Source organism: Haematobia irritans, chromosome 2, assembly GCF_050003625.1.
Source record: "Haematobia irritans isolate KBUSLIRL chromosome 2, ASM5000362v1, whole genome shotgun sequence".
Classification (NCBI taxonomy): Eukaryota; Metazoa; Arthropoda; class Insecta; order Diptera; family Muscidae; genus Haematobia; species Haematobia irritans.
Window position 1 is genome coordinate 75,516,354 of NC_134398.1, and position 15,199 is coordinate 75,531,552.

The 15,199-nt window shown below is 35.8% G+C and overlaps 1 protein-coding gene across 3 annotated transcripts in view; it reads right to left on the reverse strand.

Annotated features, from left to right (window-relative positions):
• Positions 1 to 598: 598 nt before the first annotated feature.
• The window catches only part of LOC142225536 (uncharacterized), a 455,965-nt gene continuing 441,364 nt past the window's right edge, over positions 599 to 15,199 (reverse strand). For all 3 annotated transcript variants that reach the window (XM_075295326.1, XM_075295327.1, XM_075295325.1), the window contains one exon: positions 599 to 956. In XM_075295326.1, coding sequence (XP_075151441.1) covers positions 740 to 956 — 217 coding nt within the window. In that variant the 3' untranslated portion in view covers positions 599 to 739. The remainder of the gene's footprint in view (positions 957 to 15,199) is intronic.

The window sequence follows — 15,199 nt, forward strand, 5'->3', positions numbered from 1 at the left end:
ACGTGTGTCATAAGGCATTACAAGCCATTGAAAGAAAAATCTACAAAAATGTTTATTTATTTCAATTATACTTAAGGACTAATACTTATTTTCGTTAAAAATTAAATGAAAACATAATTTCGAATCATTCGTTATATTTCCAGCGCTGAGGCCAGGAATGAGCTTCGAACACAAAAATGGCAAGGAAATTAGGAAGAGGGCATCAATACCCACAATTCGGAGTATTGAGTGTTTCATGAACCCTCCGAGTGTAGAACAAAATTTTCCAAAACTTGTTGGACGCATTGAAGGGTAGCTTATAGTAGCAGTCCGATTTATATTCAGGCTAACTTAGACTATTCAGTCCATTGTGATAGTACAGTATTTCCAGCACTGAGACCAAGAAAGGACGTCGTACAAGAAAGTGACAATGTAGCTTGAAATCGGGAAACGCCGAGTGTAGAACAAAATTTTAAAAACACTGTTGTAAGCACTAAAGGGGAGGACAGTATTTCCTGTACTTTTAAGGAATACCTGACATTGCTTAGGTTTTATAATATAACAACAATATATTTTTGTAAACTTACCAGTGTTTAAAATCCATAATAATCTATAGAGCTTTTTACAAAGGACATTGTGAAGGGTATATTAAATATTGATATATTTATTAAGATGTTCTTGTATATATGAACTAAAGTCAAGTAGTTAATATATTTGGCACACGGAAGTTGTAAGAAGAGCAATAGATCTCATGTGCTGTTTAATTGCATTTGATGTCGATAGTTTTGCTGGTTGATGCTTGCTTGTATATACTCCCTTTTGCCAATGCTGTCTGGGGGCCTTTCCATAATTCCCGATCTGGCCCACAAGCTTTGTAAGAATGCTTACTAAGCAGGGCACTGTTCGGACCTATGGCCAGATTACGTTGTCCCTCCAAATATTCTGGATTTGCGCCATTCCAAGTAACATAGTCTGCCCTGTAAACAAAGGAGTTATGAAATGAGTATTAAAATCTCGATTTTAGGCAATTTACTAAAATGTATTTCAATATTCAAATTATCATACTATACATTTGCGTAATTAGAATCAAACTACTATTGGTTATTTATGATTTCTAACGGAAAGTAATTGGGTTAAGGTGATTGGAAAGACGCACGACTAAAGATACCCGTGCAAAAAAAAACAACAGTCCTGTGTTCTTCGGAGAGAAGAATCCATTCCATTTTGTAATCATTGTGTACCCTTCTCAATTCTTTTGGAATTAGAATAAATTAAATCCGCAGCCACAACTAGACAATGAAGGTTAGATTAGGTTGAAGTGGCAGCACTATTCACTTAGACTATTCTGTCTAATAGAGCTTTAGTTAATGTGGCCGTTAAAACCCTTGCAATTATCCCATCGAACATTTGCCATCATAACAGCCTTATCACACAGTATAAGCTTGCAGGTAGCCAGAGGCATACCAACAGATTCTAGTTCCCCTGGAATATGTAAGGTAAATAGTTCCTAGCCTTGCTAACTCATCCGCTTCGCAGTTCCCCGGTATATTGAATATTGTCGATGGCCGTTTTCGAGTTAAGGAACACAGAGTCCAATGATTTTATTGCAGTCTGACTGTCTTAGTATATATTAATGCCAGCATTTGTTGGAACATTACTTCTCAGCCAATTCGCCTCCAAATCCACTACGTTCGGCACATCTGGTATTATTTTGAGGGCCGAACTGTGACCGTACCTTTTTTCCGACCAAAGCGATAACTCGCACAACCGCACAATGTCTAAAGTCAATAGATGAATCCGCCTGAGATACATAAGCACGACATAGTCTGAACTTTATCTAAACTAGTCGGCTGTTGGAGTGCGGCCACCAGATTATAACACCATATACAATTTTCGGTTTTAAGGTAAGTACTATGTTCGCTTTTCGCGCTGAAATTTTCTTGATTACTTTACTTTGATTACAGTTCAATACAAACCACCCAGCAAAAACTCTCATTACCCGGTAATCTTGTAGGTAAGCCTATATAAAAATTAATAACCACTTATTAATTGGCATCGCTTCGGATTACATTTACATACGCATGTCCTAGGAGGAAAGTACTTCTCCCCAGGCATACTTTCGGCCATAAAATAAGTAATGCATATAATCACCTAATATGTAATGACTTATTCGTAGATACACCAAAGCTTGCAAAATAGCCACTTATTGTCTCAGGCAACCAAATCTCGAAAATATTGATTTCTATTACAATGGATCAAAATATGACGAGTGGTGCTGTAATAGGAGAACTACTTGAATAGAAACGAATATTGTATAAATAAACAAAAAATCTAATAAATAATCTAAATAAGATTACACTCAAATTAATTTCACACTTAAATTAGAAATAAATGTAGGTTGTTTAAGGGAGTTGGATTCGTGAATTACTTTATAATATATCCAATAGCCAATTCACATAAGGTTCGAAATCTACTAAAAGTGGATTTTAAGTCTCTTTTTTATAAGGTAAATGGTATTTGAAATTTAGTTTATGCGCATTTTGGAAGTGTAATGTGAATGAAGTATAAGAAAGCATTTATTTAAAACATAATATGATAATGTCATTAAACACAATTATTATGAAATATTTGTGATAAAAATTCTTAACGGCAAAATTTTCAGAATTACCGTTTCATTACAAATTCTTTTTGATTTTTTATGTAAGTGCTCGATTGTGTGAATAATTATATTAACTACATCTGCCTAAAAATTTGAGAAACACAATCCGAAAATTACCGAGAAGTATTTATTTTTGTCATTACAAGTTTGTCATTATAACTCGTCGCAATGTAATGCAACGTGTAATGACAGCTTTACTCCTGGTAATGTCAATTGTAATGAGATGTGGTTACCTAGTTTTTGCTGGGCAGACAAGTTTACACAATTGATGCGCAGTTTCTTGTTCCTCTAGATTTGGGAAAGACTTTACAGGAATAAGTTTGTTTTCATTTATAATTTTGATTATTTAAGGAAAAGTAATCGCGAAAATAAAGTGGTTTTCAACTCGAATTCCGAACATTGTATCCACCTTTATTTCCCATTTTTTATACCATAAACCACATAATGGTCAGGGCTCAAAGTTGGCTAAATCTAATGTTCTATAGTACTTACTTTATGTGCAAAAAATCATCGAAATCGGTTCAGATTTCGCTATGGCTCCCATATGTATGTATAGGCCCATATTGCCACATTTTGGTCAAAAACCCCTTATTTATCAACCAATCTTACTCAAAGTTGGCCTACTCTAATCTTCCATTGTACTGACCATATGTGCAAAATATCATCCAAATCGGTTCAGATTTAGATATAGCTCCCATATATATGTATCGTTCGTTTTTGAAAAATTTACCCCTTATAACTGACCATAATTGCCTTATTTAGTAGCCGATCTTACTATAATTTAGCACTAGGTAACCTTCTGTAGTATCAACCCAATTTTCCCAAATTTGGCCATAATACACTTATTTATTAACCAATGTTGCTCAAATTTCAAATGTACATGTATTAGACGATCGTAATCAGACTTACATGTAGCTCTTACATAAATATATTACCCAATTTTCACAAATTTGGATTTAGTACCCACACTAATTGAGCGATTTCCTCTTTTTATACCCTGCGCACACTGTGGAACAGGGTATTATAAGTTAGTGCATATGTTTGCAACACCCAGAAGGAGACGAGATATACACATGGTGTCTTTGGCAAAAATGCTCAGGGTGGGCTCCTGAGTCGATATAGCCATGTCCGTCTGTCCGTGAACACATTTTTGTAATCAAAGTCTAGGTCGCAGTCCAATCGACTTCTAATTAGGCACAAGTATGTGTTTTGGATCAGAATAGAACCCTATTGATTTTGGAAGAAATCGGTTCAGATTTAGATATAGCTCCCATATATATATTTCGCCCGATATTGACTTATATGGCCCCAGAAGCCAGAGTCTTACCCTAATTTGCTTAAAATTTTGTACAAGAAGAAAAATTATTACTATAGTCAAGTGTACCAAATTGTATTGAAATCGGTTCAGATTTAGATATAGCTCCCATATATATCTTTCGCCCGATATTGACTAATACGGTCCCAGAAGCCAGAGTTTTACCCCAATATGGTCAAAATTTTGCACTAGGAGTACAATTAGTAGTGTAGTCAAGCGTGCTAAATTTTATTGAAATCGGTTCAGATTTAGATATAGCTCCCATATATATCGTTCGCCCGATTTAGACTCATATGACCACAGTGACCAATCTTTTACTCCGATTTAATTGAAATTTTGCACAGGGAGTATAATTAGCATTGTAGCTATGCGTGCCAAATTTGGTTGAAATCGTTTCAGATTTAGATATAGTGTAATGTTTGCCTCTTTTCATATTCCTCAATGGATAGCTTCTTCGGTCCTTGTAAGCTTCTCTTTTGTTCACCCTCTTCTTCCTTCATGGATGACAACGAGTTCGGGGTCTTCCTTATAAATGGTTTCGAAGATGGCAGGATCGCCATGTAATGTTTGCCGCGTGGTAGGCAAACGGTCACCAGACAAAACGATACTTGCAAACAAAATTGGCAAGCGTTCTCCAAAAGGACAAAATAAAGGATGCTTGCCGTGAAGTACAGGCAAGTGTCCACTCAGAAACAAATTTTAAAGATTACAAGGAGAAGATCCTATCTCTACCTGCCCGATTTTTGGCCGGCGCTTAAGAGCGCCACTAGACCAGCTAATTTTTGTTGCAGGCACTCTACAGTGCCACTTCAACGAAGAGAAAAATAAAAAGCCAGTTGTTTAGGCTCTGTGTGATATCTTTCTGATTTTATTTTCGAAAATGTCATGAATTTATACAAAACTTGGAACTTAGAATTATTGACTATTGAGTGAAAAATGTACTAATACTATTTCAATAAATGGAGTATAGAACTATGGAGCTCACTTATACATGCATATATTTCTATGAAGAATTGATCTACATTTTACCAATACTTTTACTTTCTTTGAGATGCAGGCCTTTCTTAATTCCTATTGGTGGTCATTTGACTCAATTCTGAGTTCATGCAGTTGGTCTACTTACAAAACAATGTATGCAATCCCAACTGGAAACTCTAAACCAATGAAAAGTGTCACATGCCACCAACATCTAATTGGAACTCCACTGAGTGCATTCAACTCAGTCACTACCAAGTGTGTGACTGACCTGCGTCAACAAAAACAAAATATGAATGCACCGAGAATGCAAGTGGATCAAAAATAGAGTACTGTATGTTAATGGGAATGCATGTGTAAGTGAAGAATGAGGGGGAAGAAGTGGAGAGTGTGTTTGGTCACACTACACCCTCGCCCTTAAGAGAAATGTACACAATTTGGTTGTTTCATAGAACAAATTGGGTACATTTTTGTAATATGATATTTATTGTGTTATATTGTAGTGGTTTGTTTACAAATTTGTGTTTTGCTTTACAGAGTTTTCTTTGATATGTGATATTAGATATAAGTGGTTAGCTAGTTGATAAATATAAACATGTATTTTTTTGTTTTAGAATACGTACATATTAGAAATACAATGATTAAATTTGGTATTTTTTTTAATAAATTTTTGTGTACAGTTTTTTGTTTATTGTCTATTTGTAATGTTACATTTAAATTATCTATATTTGATATTCTATAGGGACCATGGTAAGGTGGCTGATTTTTTCTTCTATTTTCCCTTTTTACTAAAACTAAATCACCTATTCTAAGGTCTATCCTATTTGTATTTATCAAAGAGTTCTGGCTTCTCTTAAGTTTTACTTGTTCTACTAGTTTCGTGGCATTTTCAATAGAGATTTTTAGTCTTAATTTCAGCTCATTTGCGTAGTTATCTAAGTCATAGACTTTTTCGGCGTTCATTATGTTTTCCCTTGGTATTGTCGGTAATTTACCAAAAATTAGTTCGAATGGTGAATACCCTGTATCAACATGTGGTGTTGTATTATATGCGAATGCATAATATGGTATCCACTCATTCCAATTATCGTCATTTACAAAAGACAAAAAGTATTCATTTAGAACTCTATGGTTTCTTTCGACTGTTCCCAAAGTTTCGTGGTGATATGGTGTAGAAAATCTTTGTTCAATCCGTAATAGATTGCACATTTCATTCATCAAATCGTTCACGAATTCGGTGCCTCTATCGGATTTCAAAGTTTTGAATAACCCATATTGTAAAATTAGGTTTTCATTCAAACATTTTGCTATCGACTTGGCTTCTTTAGTCTCCATAGGAACGGCTATGACATACTTGGTCAATTCACATTGCATTGTCAATATGTAACGATAATTGTTTGAGGGGCGTAAGGGGCCTACTGTGTCAATGACAACTACACTAAAACTGTCTGTTGGGGTGTCCGTTTTCATTAACGGTTCTTTTGTGTGTTTTATTTGCTTGTTTCTTTGGCATAAGTCACAAGTTGACACATATTTTTTTACCATTTTAGACATATTCTTCCATACATATTTTTGTTTTAATTTTAAAATTGTTTTTCTGACTCCAAAATGACCTCCGCATGGTGTATCGTGATATAATTTAATTAGTTCTAATTGTTCCGGATTACTTTTTATTTCTCGAGGTTTTTCATATAACAAGATATTGACGTCATAATTCTTCAAATAATTATTCATTTTTTCTTTAAATTTCGCTAGCGTTATTATTTTAAATATTTCGTCACCTTTATCTAGTGCGAAAGTTTTAATATTCATTCTGCTTAACTCAGATGGTAGCTTCTCCCAAAGATTACCTAAGTAATAAGGATTATCACTACATCTTACGCGCGATTCGTTCACAGAATGATCATAATCAATATCCAATTTCTTAGTCGACCTGTCTATAATAAATCTCAATTTTCTCGCGAGTTTAATATCTTTAATAGATGTACATTCCCAAACTTTGAGTTGATCAGACTCATTATGGGAAGACATCTCTTCCTTCCTGTCCTCTTTATTTGTGCACATTTTTCTCTTCATCCCTCGAGTTATCACCAGCGATTTCTTAACTTTCTCATCTATTTCTTGAGGTATCATTGATCTCAATGTATCGGAGTCTATCGCTATACGCGATAATGCATCTGCATTTGTATTATTTGTTCCTTTTTTATAAACAATTTCAAAATCATAATCTGATAGTTCTAGTCTAATTCGAGTCAATTTAGAACTGGGGTTCTTGTGAGTAAACAAAGAAACTAAAGGTCGATGGTCTGTAACCACAATAAATTTCCTACCATATAAATATGGATGGAAAAATTGGATACATCCATTGGGGAATTCCTAATAATTCTTTCTCGAAATCGGGGCATTGCAAAATTTGTCGAAATCGGGGTATTGCAAAATTTTAATCCCGCCAATTCAACTTGTTCCTAAGTATTTCGAAAGCTTCCTGACATTGTTGTGCCTATTCGAATTTCGTATTCTTCTTCACTAAGGCATTCAAACACGATATAACAGCCGTTCTGTTAAAATCTTTAATGAAATATAGACGTTTCACCATTATTTGGAAAAAAAAACTCCTTTCCTAAAATTCCATTCAACAGATACATTTTATCCAAGAATAATGCCATCAAAATTAGGTTTTTTCAAATATATTTTTCAAATCATCTTCATTTTTCTGTTTCAAACAAGTTACTAGCCAAAAAAAAATCAAGCTGTGGGGGTTACTTTATGCAAATTGGTAAAAGTAAGTAGTATTAATCGCCATTAAGCGCAGTTTACAAAAAAAATCAACTTCCTTACCGCAGGAAAAGTTTGGGTCATACGAGCATGTGTTTTTTTTTTTTACAATTTACTTAAAGATTTAATTGGATAATATTGGTCCATTTTAATTTATTTAAAACAGTATATATATGTATATATATATATATATATATATATATATATATATATATATATATATATATATATATATATATATATATATATATATATATATATATATATATATATATATATATATATATATATATATATATATATATATATATATATATATATATATATATATATATATATATATATATATATATATATATATATATATATATATATATATATATATATATATATATATATACTTTTTGCAGATATTTCTTTTTTTTGTAATAATAATTTTTATTATATTTGTTTTTTAGTAATAATTGTAATTGAGTAATAAAATTGGTTATATGTTTGTTACAATCTTCTTCATTTTTAAATATTTTTTAAATTATATGCTATATTATGGGGAAATGATGAAATCCATTTCTTCTTTGTCTTTTTCGGGATGTTTTGTGATGTCGCCCTAAGTTTCAAATTCATACATCATACGTGGCAATTCTCGTAATGGTTGATTTTCTTTTCGTAATCTTTCTCTTTCCATTTCCATAGGGACAGATCGTAGTTCTCGTTCCATTTCCATAGGGACAGATCGTATTTGGGCACAATATAGTTTAAGGAGACATAAGGTGCACACGTTAGTGGGTATTTTGAATGTTGAATGCGATTTCGTCCACATTATGTAGGTCATCCTTCTTAGTGGTTTGCTGGTTAAATTATTAAGTGTCAAACTAGGATCCATAAGGATGTTGTAGGATCTAAATCCGCAGAATAGAAGTCAAATGGTCTTCCTTCTTCAGATTTGATGACGGCAGGATCGAAGTTCGCAGGATCGCCATGTAATGTTTGCCGTGTGGTGGGCAAACGGTCACCAGACAAAACGATACTTGCAAACAAAATTGGCAAGCGTTCTCCAAAAGGACAAAATAAAGGATGCTTGCCGTGAAGTACAGGCAAGTGTCCACTCAGAAACAAATTTTAAAGATTACAAGGAGAAGATCCTATCTCTACCTGCCCGATTTTTGGCCGGCGCTTAAGAGCGCCACTAGACCAGCTAATTTTTGTTGCAGGCACTCTACAGTGCCACTTCAACGAAGAGAAAAATAAAAAGCCAGTTGTTTAGGCTCTGTGTGATATCTTTCTGATTTTATTTTCGAAAATGTCATGAATTTATACAAAATTTGGAACTTAGAATTATTGACTATTGAGTGAAAAATGTACTAATACTATTTCAATAAATGGAGTATAGAACTATGGAGCTCACTTATACATGCATATATTTCTATGAAGAATTGATCTACATTTTACCAATACTTTTACTTTCTTTGAGATGCAGGCCTTTCTTAATTCCTATTGGTGGTCATTTGACTCAATTCTGAGTTCATGCAGTTGGTCTACTTACAAAACAATGTATGCAATCCCAACTGGAAACTCTAAACCAATGAAAAGTGTCACATGCCACCAACATCTAATTGGAACTCCACTGAGTGCATTCAACTCAGTCACTACCAAGTGTGTGACTGACCTGCGTCAACAAAAACCAAATATGAATGCACCGAGAATGCAAGTGGATCAAAAATAGAGTACTGTATGTTAATGGGAATGCATGTGTAAGTGAAGAATAAGGGGGAAGAAGTGGAGAGTGTGTTTGGTCACACTACAATAGCTCCCATATATAGCTTTCGCCCGATTTACACTCATATGACCACAGAGGCCAATTTTTTGCTCCGATTTAGTTGAAATTTTGCACAGGGAGAAGAAGTAGCATTGTAGCTATGCGTGTCGAATATGGTTGAAATCGGTTCAGATTTAGATATATCTCCCATATATAGGTTTCGCCCGATTTACACTCATATGACCACAGAGCCCAATTTTTAACTCCGATTTATTTGAAATTATACACAGGGAGTAGAATTAGCATTGTAGCTATGCGTGCCAAATTTGGTTGAAATCGGTTCAGATTTAGATATAGCTCCCATACATATGTTTTTCTGATTTCGACAAAAATGGTCAAAATACCTGTTGAAGTCACTTCAACAAATTACGATGACGAGACCGAGTGATCTCGCTCCAAATAAATTTTATTTTCCTTATTTCATTTTTTTTGGTATCTCATCAATTTCTCTTAATTCAAGCAAATGAAATGTTCTCTTTAGTTTGACTTTTTTCTTATTATCATTTTCTTTCTCTTTATTCTTTATTCTTCGTTAAAATTGAATGTACTGTTTGTTTTCTAACGGCCAAGGTGGCATATATATTGTAGATGTAAGATTAGTATCGTTTTGAAATTCATCAGAAAGGTCACGAAGACCAAATAAATGAATTATTAAAATTGAACTCCAACTCTTTAATTACGAAAAGGGTTAGGCCACTCGCAAAGAAAAACGACGCACGCGAAGAAGAAACAAAATGACTTCTGTTTCATCCACGAATGGACGAAAGTAAAGGGTGATTCTTTTGAGGTTAGGATTTTCATGCATTAGTATTTGACAGATCACGTGGGATTTCAGACATGGTGTCAAAGAGAAAGATGCTCAGTATGCTTTGACATTTCATCATGAATAGACTTACTAACGAGCAACGCTTGCAAATCATTGAATTTTATTACCAAAATCAGTGTTCGGTTCGAAATATGTTTCGCGCTTTACGTCCGATTTATGGTCTACATAATCGACCAAGTGAGCAAACAATTAATGCGATTGTGACCAAGTTTCGCACTCAGTTTACTTTATTGGACATTAAACCAACCACACGAATGCGTACAGTGCGTACAGAAGAGAATATTGCGTCTGTTTCTGAGAGTGTTGCTGAAGACCGTGAAATGTCGATTCGTCGCCGTTCGCAGCAATTGGGTTTGTGTTATTCGACCACATGGAAGATTTTACGCAAAGATCTTGGTGTAAAACCGTATAAAATACAGCTCGTGCAAGAACTGAAGCCGAACGATCTGCCACAACGTCGAATTTTCAGTGAATGGGCCCTAGAAAAGTTGGCAGAAAATCCGCTTTTTTATCGACAAATTTTGTTCAGCGATGAGGCTCATTTCTGGTTGAATGGCTACGTAAATAAGCAAAATTGCCGCATTTGGAGTGAAGAGCAACCAGAAGCCGTTCAAGAACTGCCCATGCATCCCGAAAAATGCACTGTTTGGTGTGGTTTGTACGCTGGTGGAATCATTGGACCGTATTTTTTCAAAGATGCTGTTGGACGCAACGTTACGGTGAATGGCGATCGCTATCCTTCGATGCTAACAAACTTTTTGTTGCCAAAAATGGAAGAACTGAACTTGGTTGACATGTGGTTTCAACAAGATGGCGCTACATGCCACACAGCTCGCGATTCTATGGCCATTTTGAGGGAAAACTTCGGAGAACAATTCATCTCAAGAAATGGACCGGTAAGTTGGCCACCAAGATCATGCGATTTGACGCCTTTAGACTATTTTTTGTGGGGCTACGTCAAGTCTAAAGTCTACAGAAATAAGCCAGCAACTATTCCAGCTTTGGAAGACAACATTTCCGAAGAAATTCGGGCTATTCCGGCCGAAATGCTCGAAAAAGTTGCCCAAAATTGGACTTTCCGAATGGACCACCTAAGACGCAGCCGCGGTCAACATTTAAATGAAATTATCTTCAAAAAGTAAATGTCATGGACCAATCTAACGTTTCAAATAAAGAACCGATGAGATTTTGCAAATTTTATGCGTTTTTTTTTTAAAAAAAAGTTATCAAGCTCTTAACAAATCACCCTTTATTTGAAATACGCCAAAAAAGAAACAAAGCCCTTTTAATTCACATCACTTGGATTGAAAGGCATTTATTCATGGTCCATTCGAGCCTCCTAAGTCGATATTGGGAGAAGGACACAACCAAAGCTCATCAAAGCAATCGGCAGTTATACATCCCCGCGATAAAATCCAACAGTGGTCACCGAGTATCACACCAGGAAAACAACAACGACTCCCGCACGGAGATTAGGGTCATTCAACGAATGACAGCTAACTACAAACACACAAAGAGAAGCCGTCAAAAGCATTCACACAAAGAAGACAATTAAAAGTGTAACAAGTAAGCGGCCGGCAACAAATTAAAATTTCTTCGCGAAAAGGAAACATATTTAATAAAATTTTAAAAGTGAGTGTGGAAATAAAAAAGGTAAGCTGCTGCAAGTGCAAAAATTATATAGTAGAGGCAAATGAAGACGAATATAATAAATTAACGAAAAGGAATTATGCCGGTAACAAAGTGGTAGTGCTGTGTGGTGACTATTGTGTGGAGAAAAAATATATCTAAAACTAAAAGGCAAAACACAAGAGGGAAAAGCAATAAGTGATTAAATTAGATGTGAGCGTAGACATTGAAAGAAATTCATAGAACAAAAGCGGAAAGAAATCAACATTTATTTCGTTTATAATACCGCTATAATAGTGTAACCATTTTGGTGTAAAATTTTGCCCGCAAAAAGAAAAGAAGTGTCAATTTAGAAGGGTTACCGTGACGTGAGGGAATTTTTCTACGCGAACAGGGAAAAAATCCCACGAAAAAAAGAAAAAACAAATAATAAATAAATTGAATACATAAAACAAGAGAGTGGAAAACAAAACATTACAAAAGTAATGCAAAAGTAAATATCGTGTGAAAAGAAAAGTCCTTGAGCAAAACGATTTTAACACGACAATTGAATTGAAATTTAAATGAATCAAAGCAAATTGTTGTGGAGTGTAAAATGGTTTGGAAATTGAAAAATAAGCAATTGGCAATGCACGAATAATTTGTTATGATTGCAGACACAACACATCTCACAAAAATAGTCTACAGGAACTATTTGGTAAGTCGTTCCAATTTATATTTTGCTGTAAAATTGTTAATATATCCACCATACACGGTTGTGAGCAAAATCTTCACGACAGAAAAATATTTTGGAAAACTTTGCATACATTGAATACAGCAGAGAGGTGCTAGAATATTTGGAAAAAAGTCAATAAAAATAAAAAGGCGCGTGGGATTTGACGAAGTCTCGAAAATTATTAAATTAATTAATCCAATAAAATTCTACGTAGTTGCGGTTTGGCCGGAACGAGTTTATGCTGTAAAATTCAACGAGACAGCTTTGGGGTAAAATCTCCATTTCTATCGAATTTTGAGAGAGGGAAGTTGTGAGTCATCTTCGTATGCTAACAAATCTTTGAAATACCAATCAAAGGCAAACATTCTTCGCGAACTAGTAAAGTTTGAATTTTTTTGTTGTTTGTTAAAGGCCAGTGGTGGTAAGTGAGCAATGGCTATGCGCCGAAAGTTTCTGTTTGGCTACAATCAAATTGTAACCTTTTGCAACCAGCTTCAGCAGCAAAATACAGAGACGTTGACGGTTCAACGTCTAGAGATTAAGGAAATTCGATGAGGCCTGCTCGAAATATGAGCAATGTAAGGAAAGCATACGGGTAGCCATCGCCTCTGGAACTCAACAGGAGCCTAGCGTCGATCAGCTGCCCCTGCCCCAAGTGAGTGTTCCTACTCTGAAATTGCCACCCTTTGACACACCACCCTTCGAGGGAGGATACTCTAAATGGCCGGCATTTAGAGACATTTTCTCCGCGGTTTTCGGTAATCATCCGCGTTTATACCCAGTTCAAAAGTTGTATCACCTTCGCGGTAAGACTCGAGGGGAGGCAAACGATATAGTGAAGAATTTCGAATTAACCGATGCGAACTTTAGTTTAGCATGGGAGGCATTGATAAATCGCTATGAGAATAAGCGAATTTTGGTGAATCAGCAAATGAAGAAGCTTTTTTCAATTCAAGCTGTTTCGAGCGAGTCGCCAAAATCAATTCGGTTGATTCAGAGTGCCATAAGCCTAGCAAATTTTCAAATCTTACGACATATCCGTCAAGAACTGGGATCCAGTTCTGATCCACATTTTCTCCTCAAAAATTCCCGACGATACTTTACGGGCCTGAGAAGATTCCTTGGCAAACCACAAGGAATTGCCTTCGTGGCAGCAAATGGACGCATTCCTTTCAAATAGAACTGAAAAATTAGAGACAGTCTTAGACTTCCGAAAACCCAATACCAAGGATAATCATCACCCGAAGTCTCAATCATTCCATGTATCCGAGACACAACAAAACCGTGACCCTAGCTGCAAAAAATTTAAGCAGAATCACTGATTAATATCTTGTATGCATTTCAAATCTTTATCCACGCAAGAACGTACCAAATACGCTATGGAGAACAAATATTGTCTAAACTGCTTATCGCCTAATCATTTTAAATCTAATTGCACGAGCAAGAAAGTGTGTACAAAATGTAAGGGGAAACATCACACGATGTTGCACTCAGAAACGATGCACAAAATCATCAGCAAGGGAGTGGTCCCCGCGATCTGACATTGGATGGGCCATCAACTTCAAACAGAAGTCAGGAAAACGCGTTTCTCAATACCACAGAAAGGGTCGAAGAAATTAACACACTTTTTTTCGAAAAGTGAGAATACAACGATTTTGCCCACAGCAAGAATTTTTTTAGAACATTGTGGTGAGCTTTTCGCAATTAGAGCGCTTTTGAACGCAGGGTCCGAACGAAGCTTTGTCTCCAAACGGATTCAACAAAGGTTGTCCATCCCGATTGAAACCCACAACGCTCAAATTTAGGGATTGGGGGGTACAGTCGTAAGCAGTTGCAAGGGGAAATGTGTCCTTACGTTAAAGGCCCCGAAATCCGATTTCACCATTGTAATCGAGGCGTTGATCGTATCAAGCTTAGCCCATTTCTTGCCTTCAAGGAAGTGAGAAGTTTGGACCTCGCAGACCCATTTTTCCATAAATCAGCTCCAATCGATACGATCATTGGTAGCGATTACCTTCCTTTTATCAATAAAACAGGGACAATCCTTCAAATTGGTGGTGGTTTGGAGGCACGAGAATCTCAGTTCGGTTGGTACCTGTCAGGTCCAGCAGATTCCGAAAAGGTCAACACGTTTTCAACTATGGTGTCCGTATCGGACGCTTCGGCTCTACACGAGCAGCTAAAGAAATTCTGGGAACTCGAAGAAGTAGGGAAACCTCAGTCCAAATCTGATTCCGACATATGGTGTGAGAATTTATACAAATCGACGACTTATCGACAAACTGACGGTCGATATGTAGTCCGATTACCATTCAAACAGGAATACCCAACCGACATATCCCTAGGTTCTTCGCGGCACATAGCTTTCGCTCAGTACGTGCGGATGGAGAAGAATTTAAGCAAGTCACCAGACCTAAAGCAGGAATACGACATAGTTCTCCGCGAATACGAAGAGCTGGGCCACATGAAACTCATTAAGTCGAATGCAGAAAACTGCGAGCATGAACAAA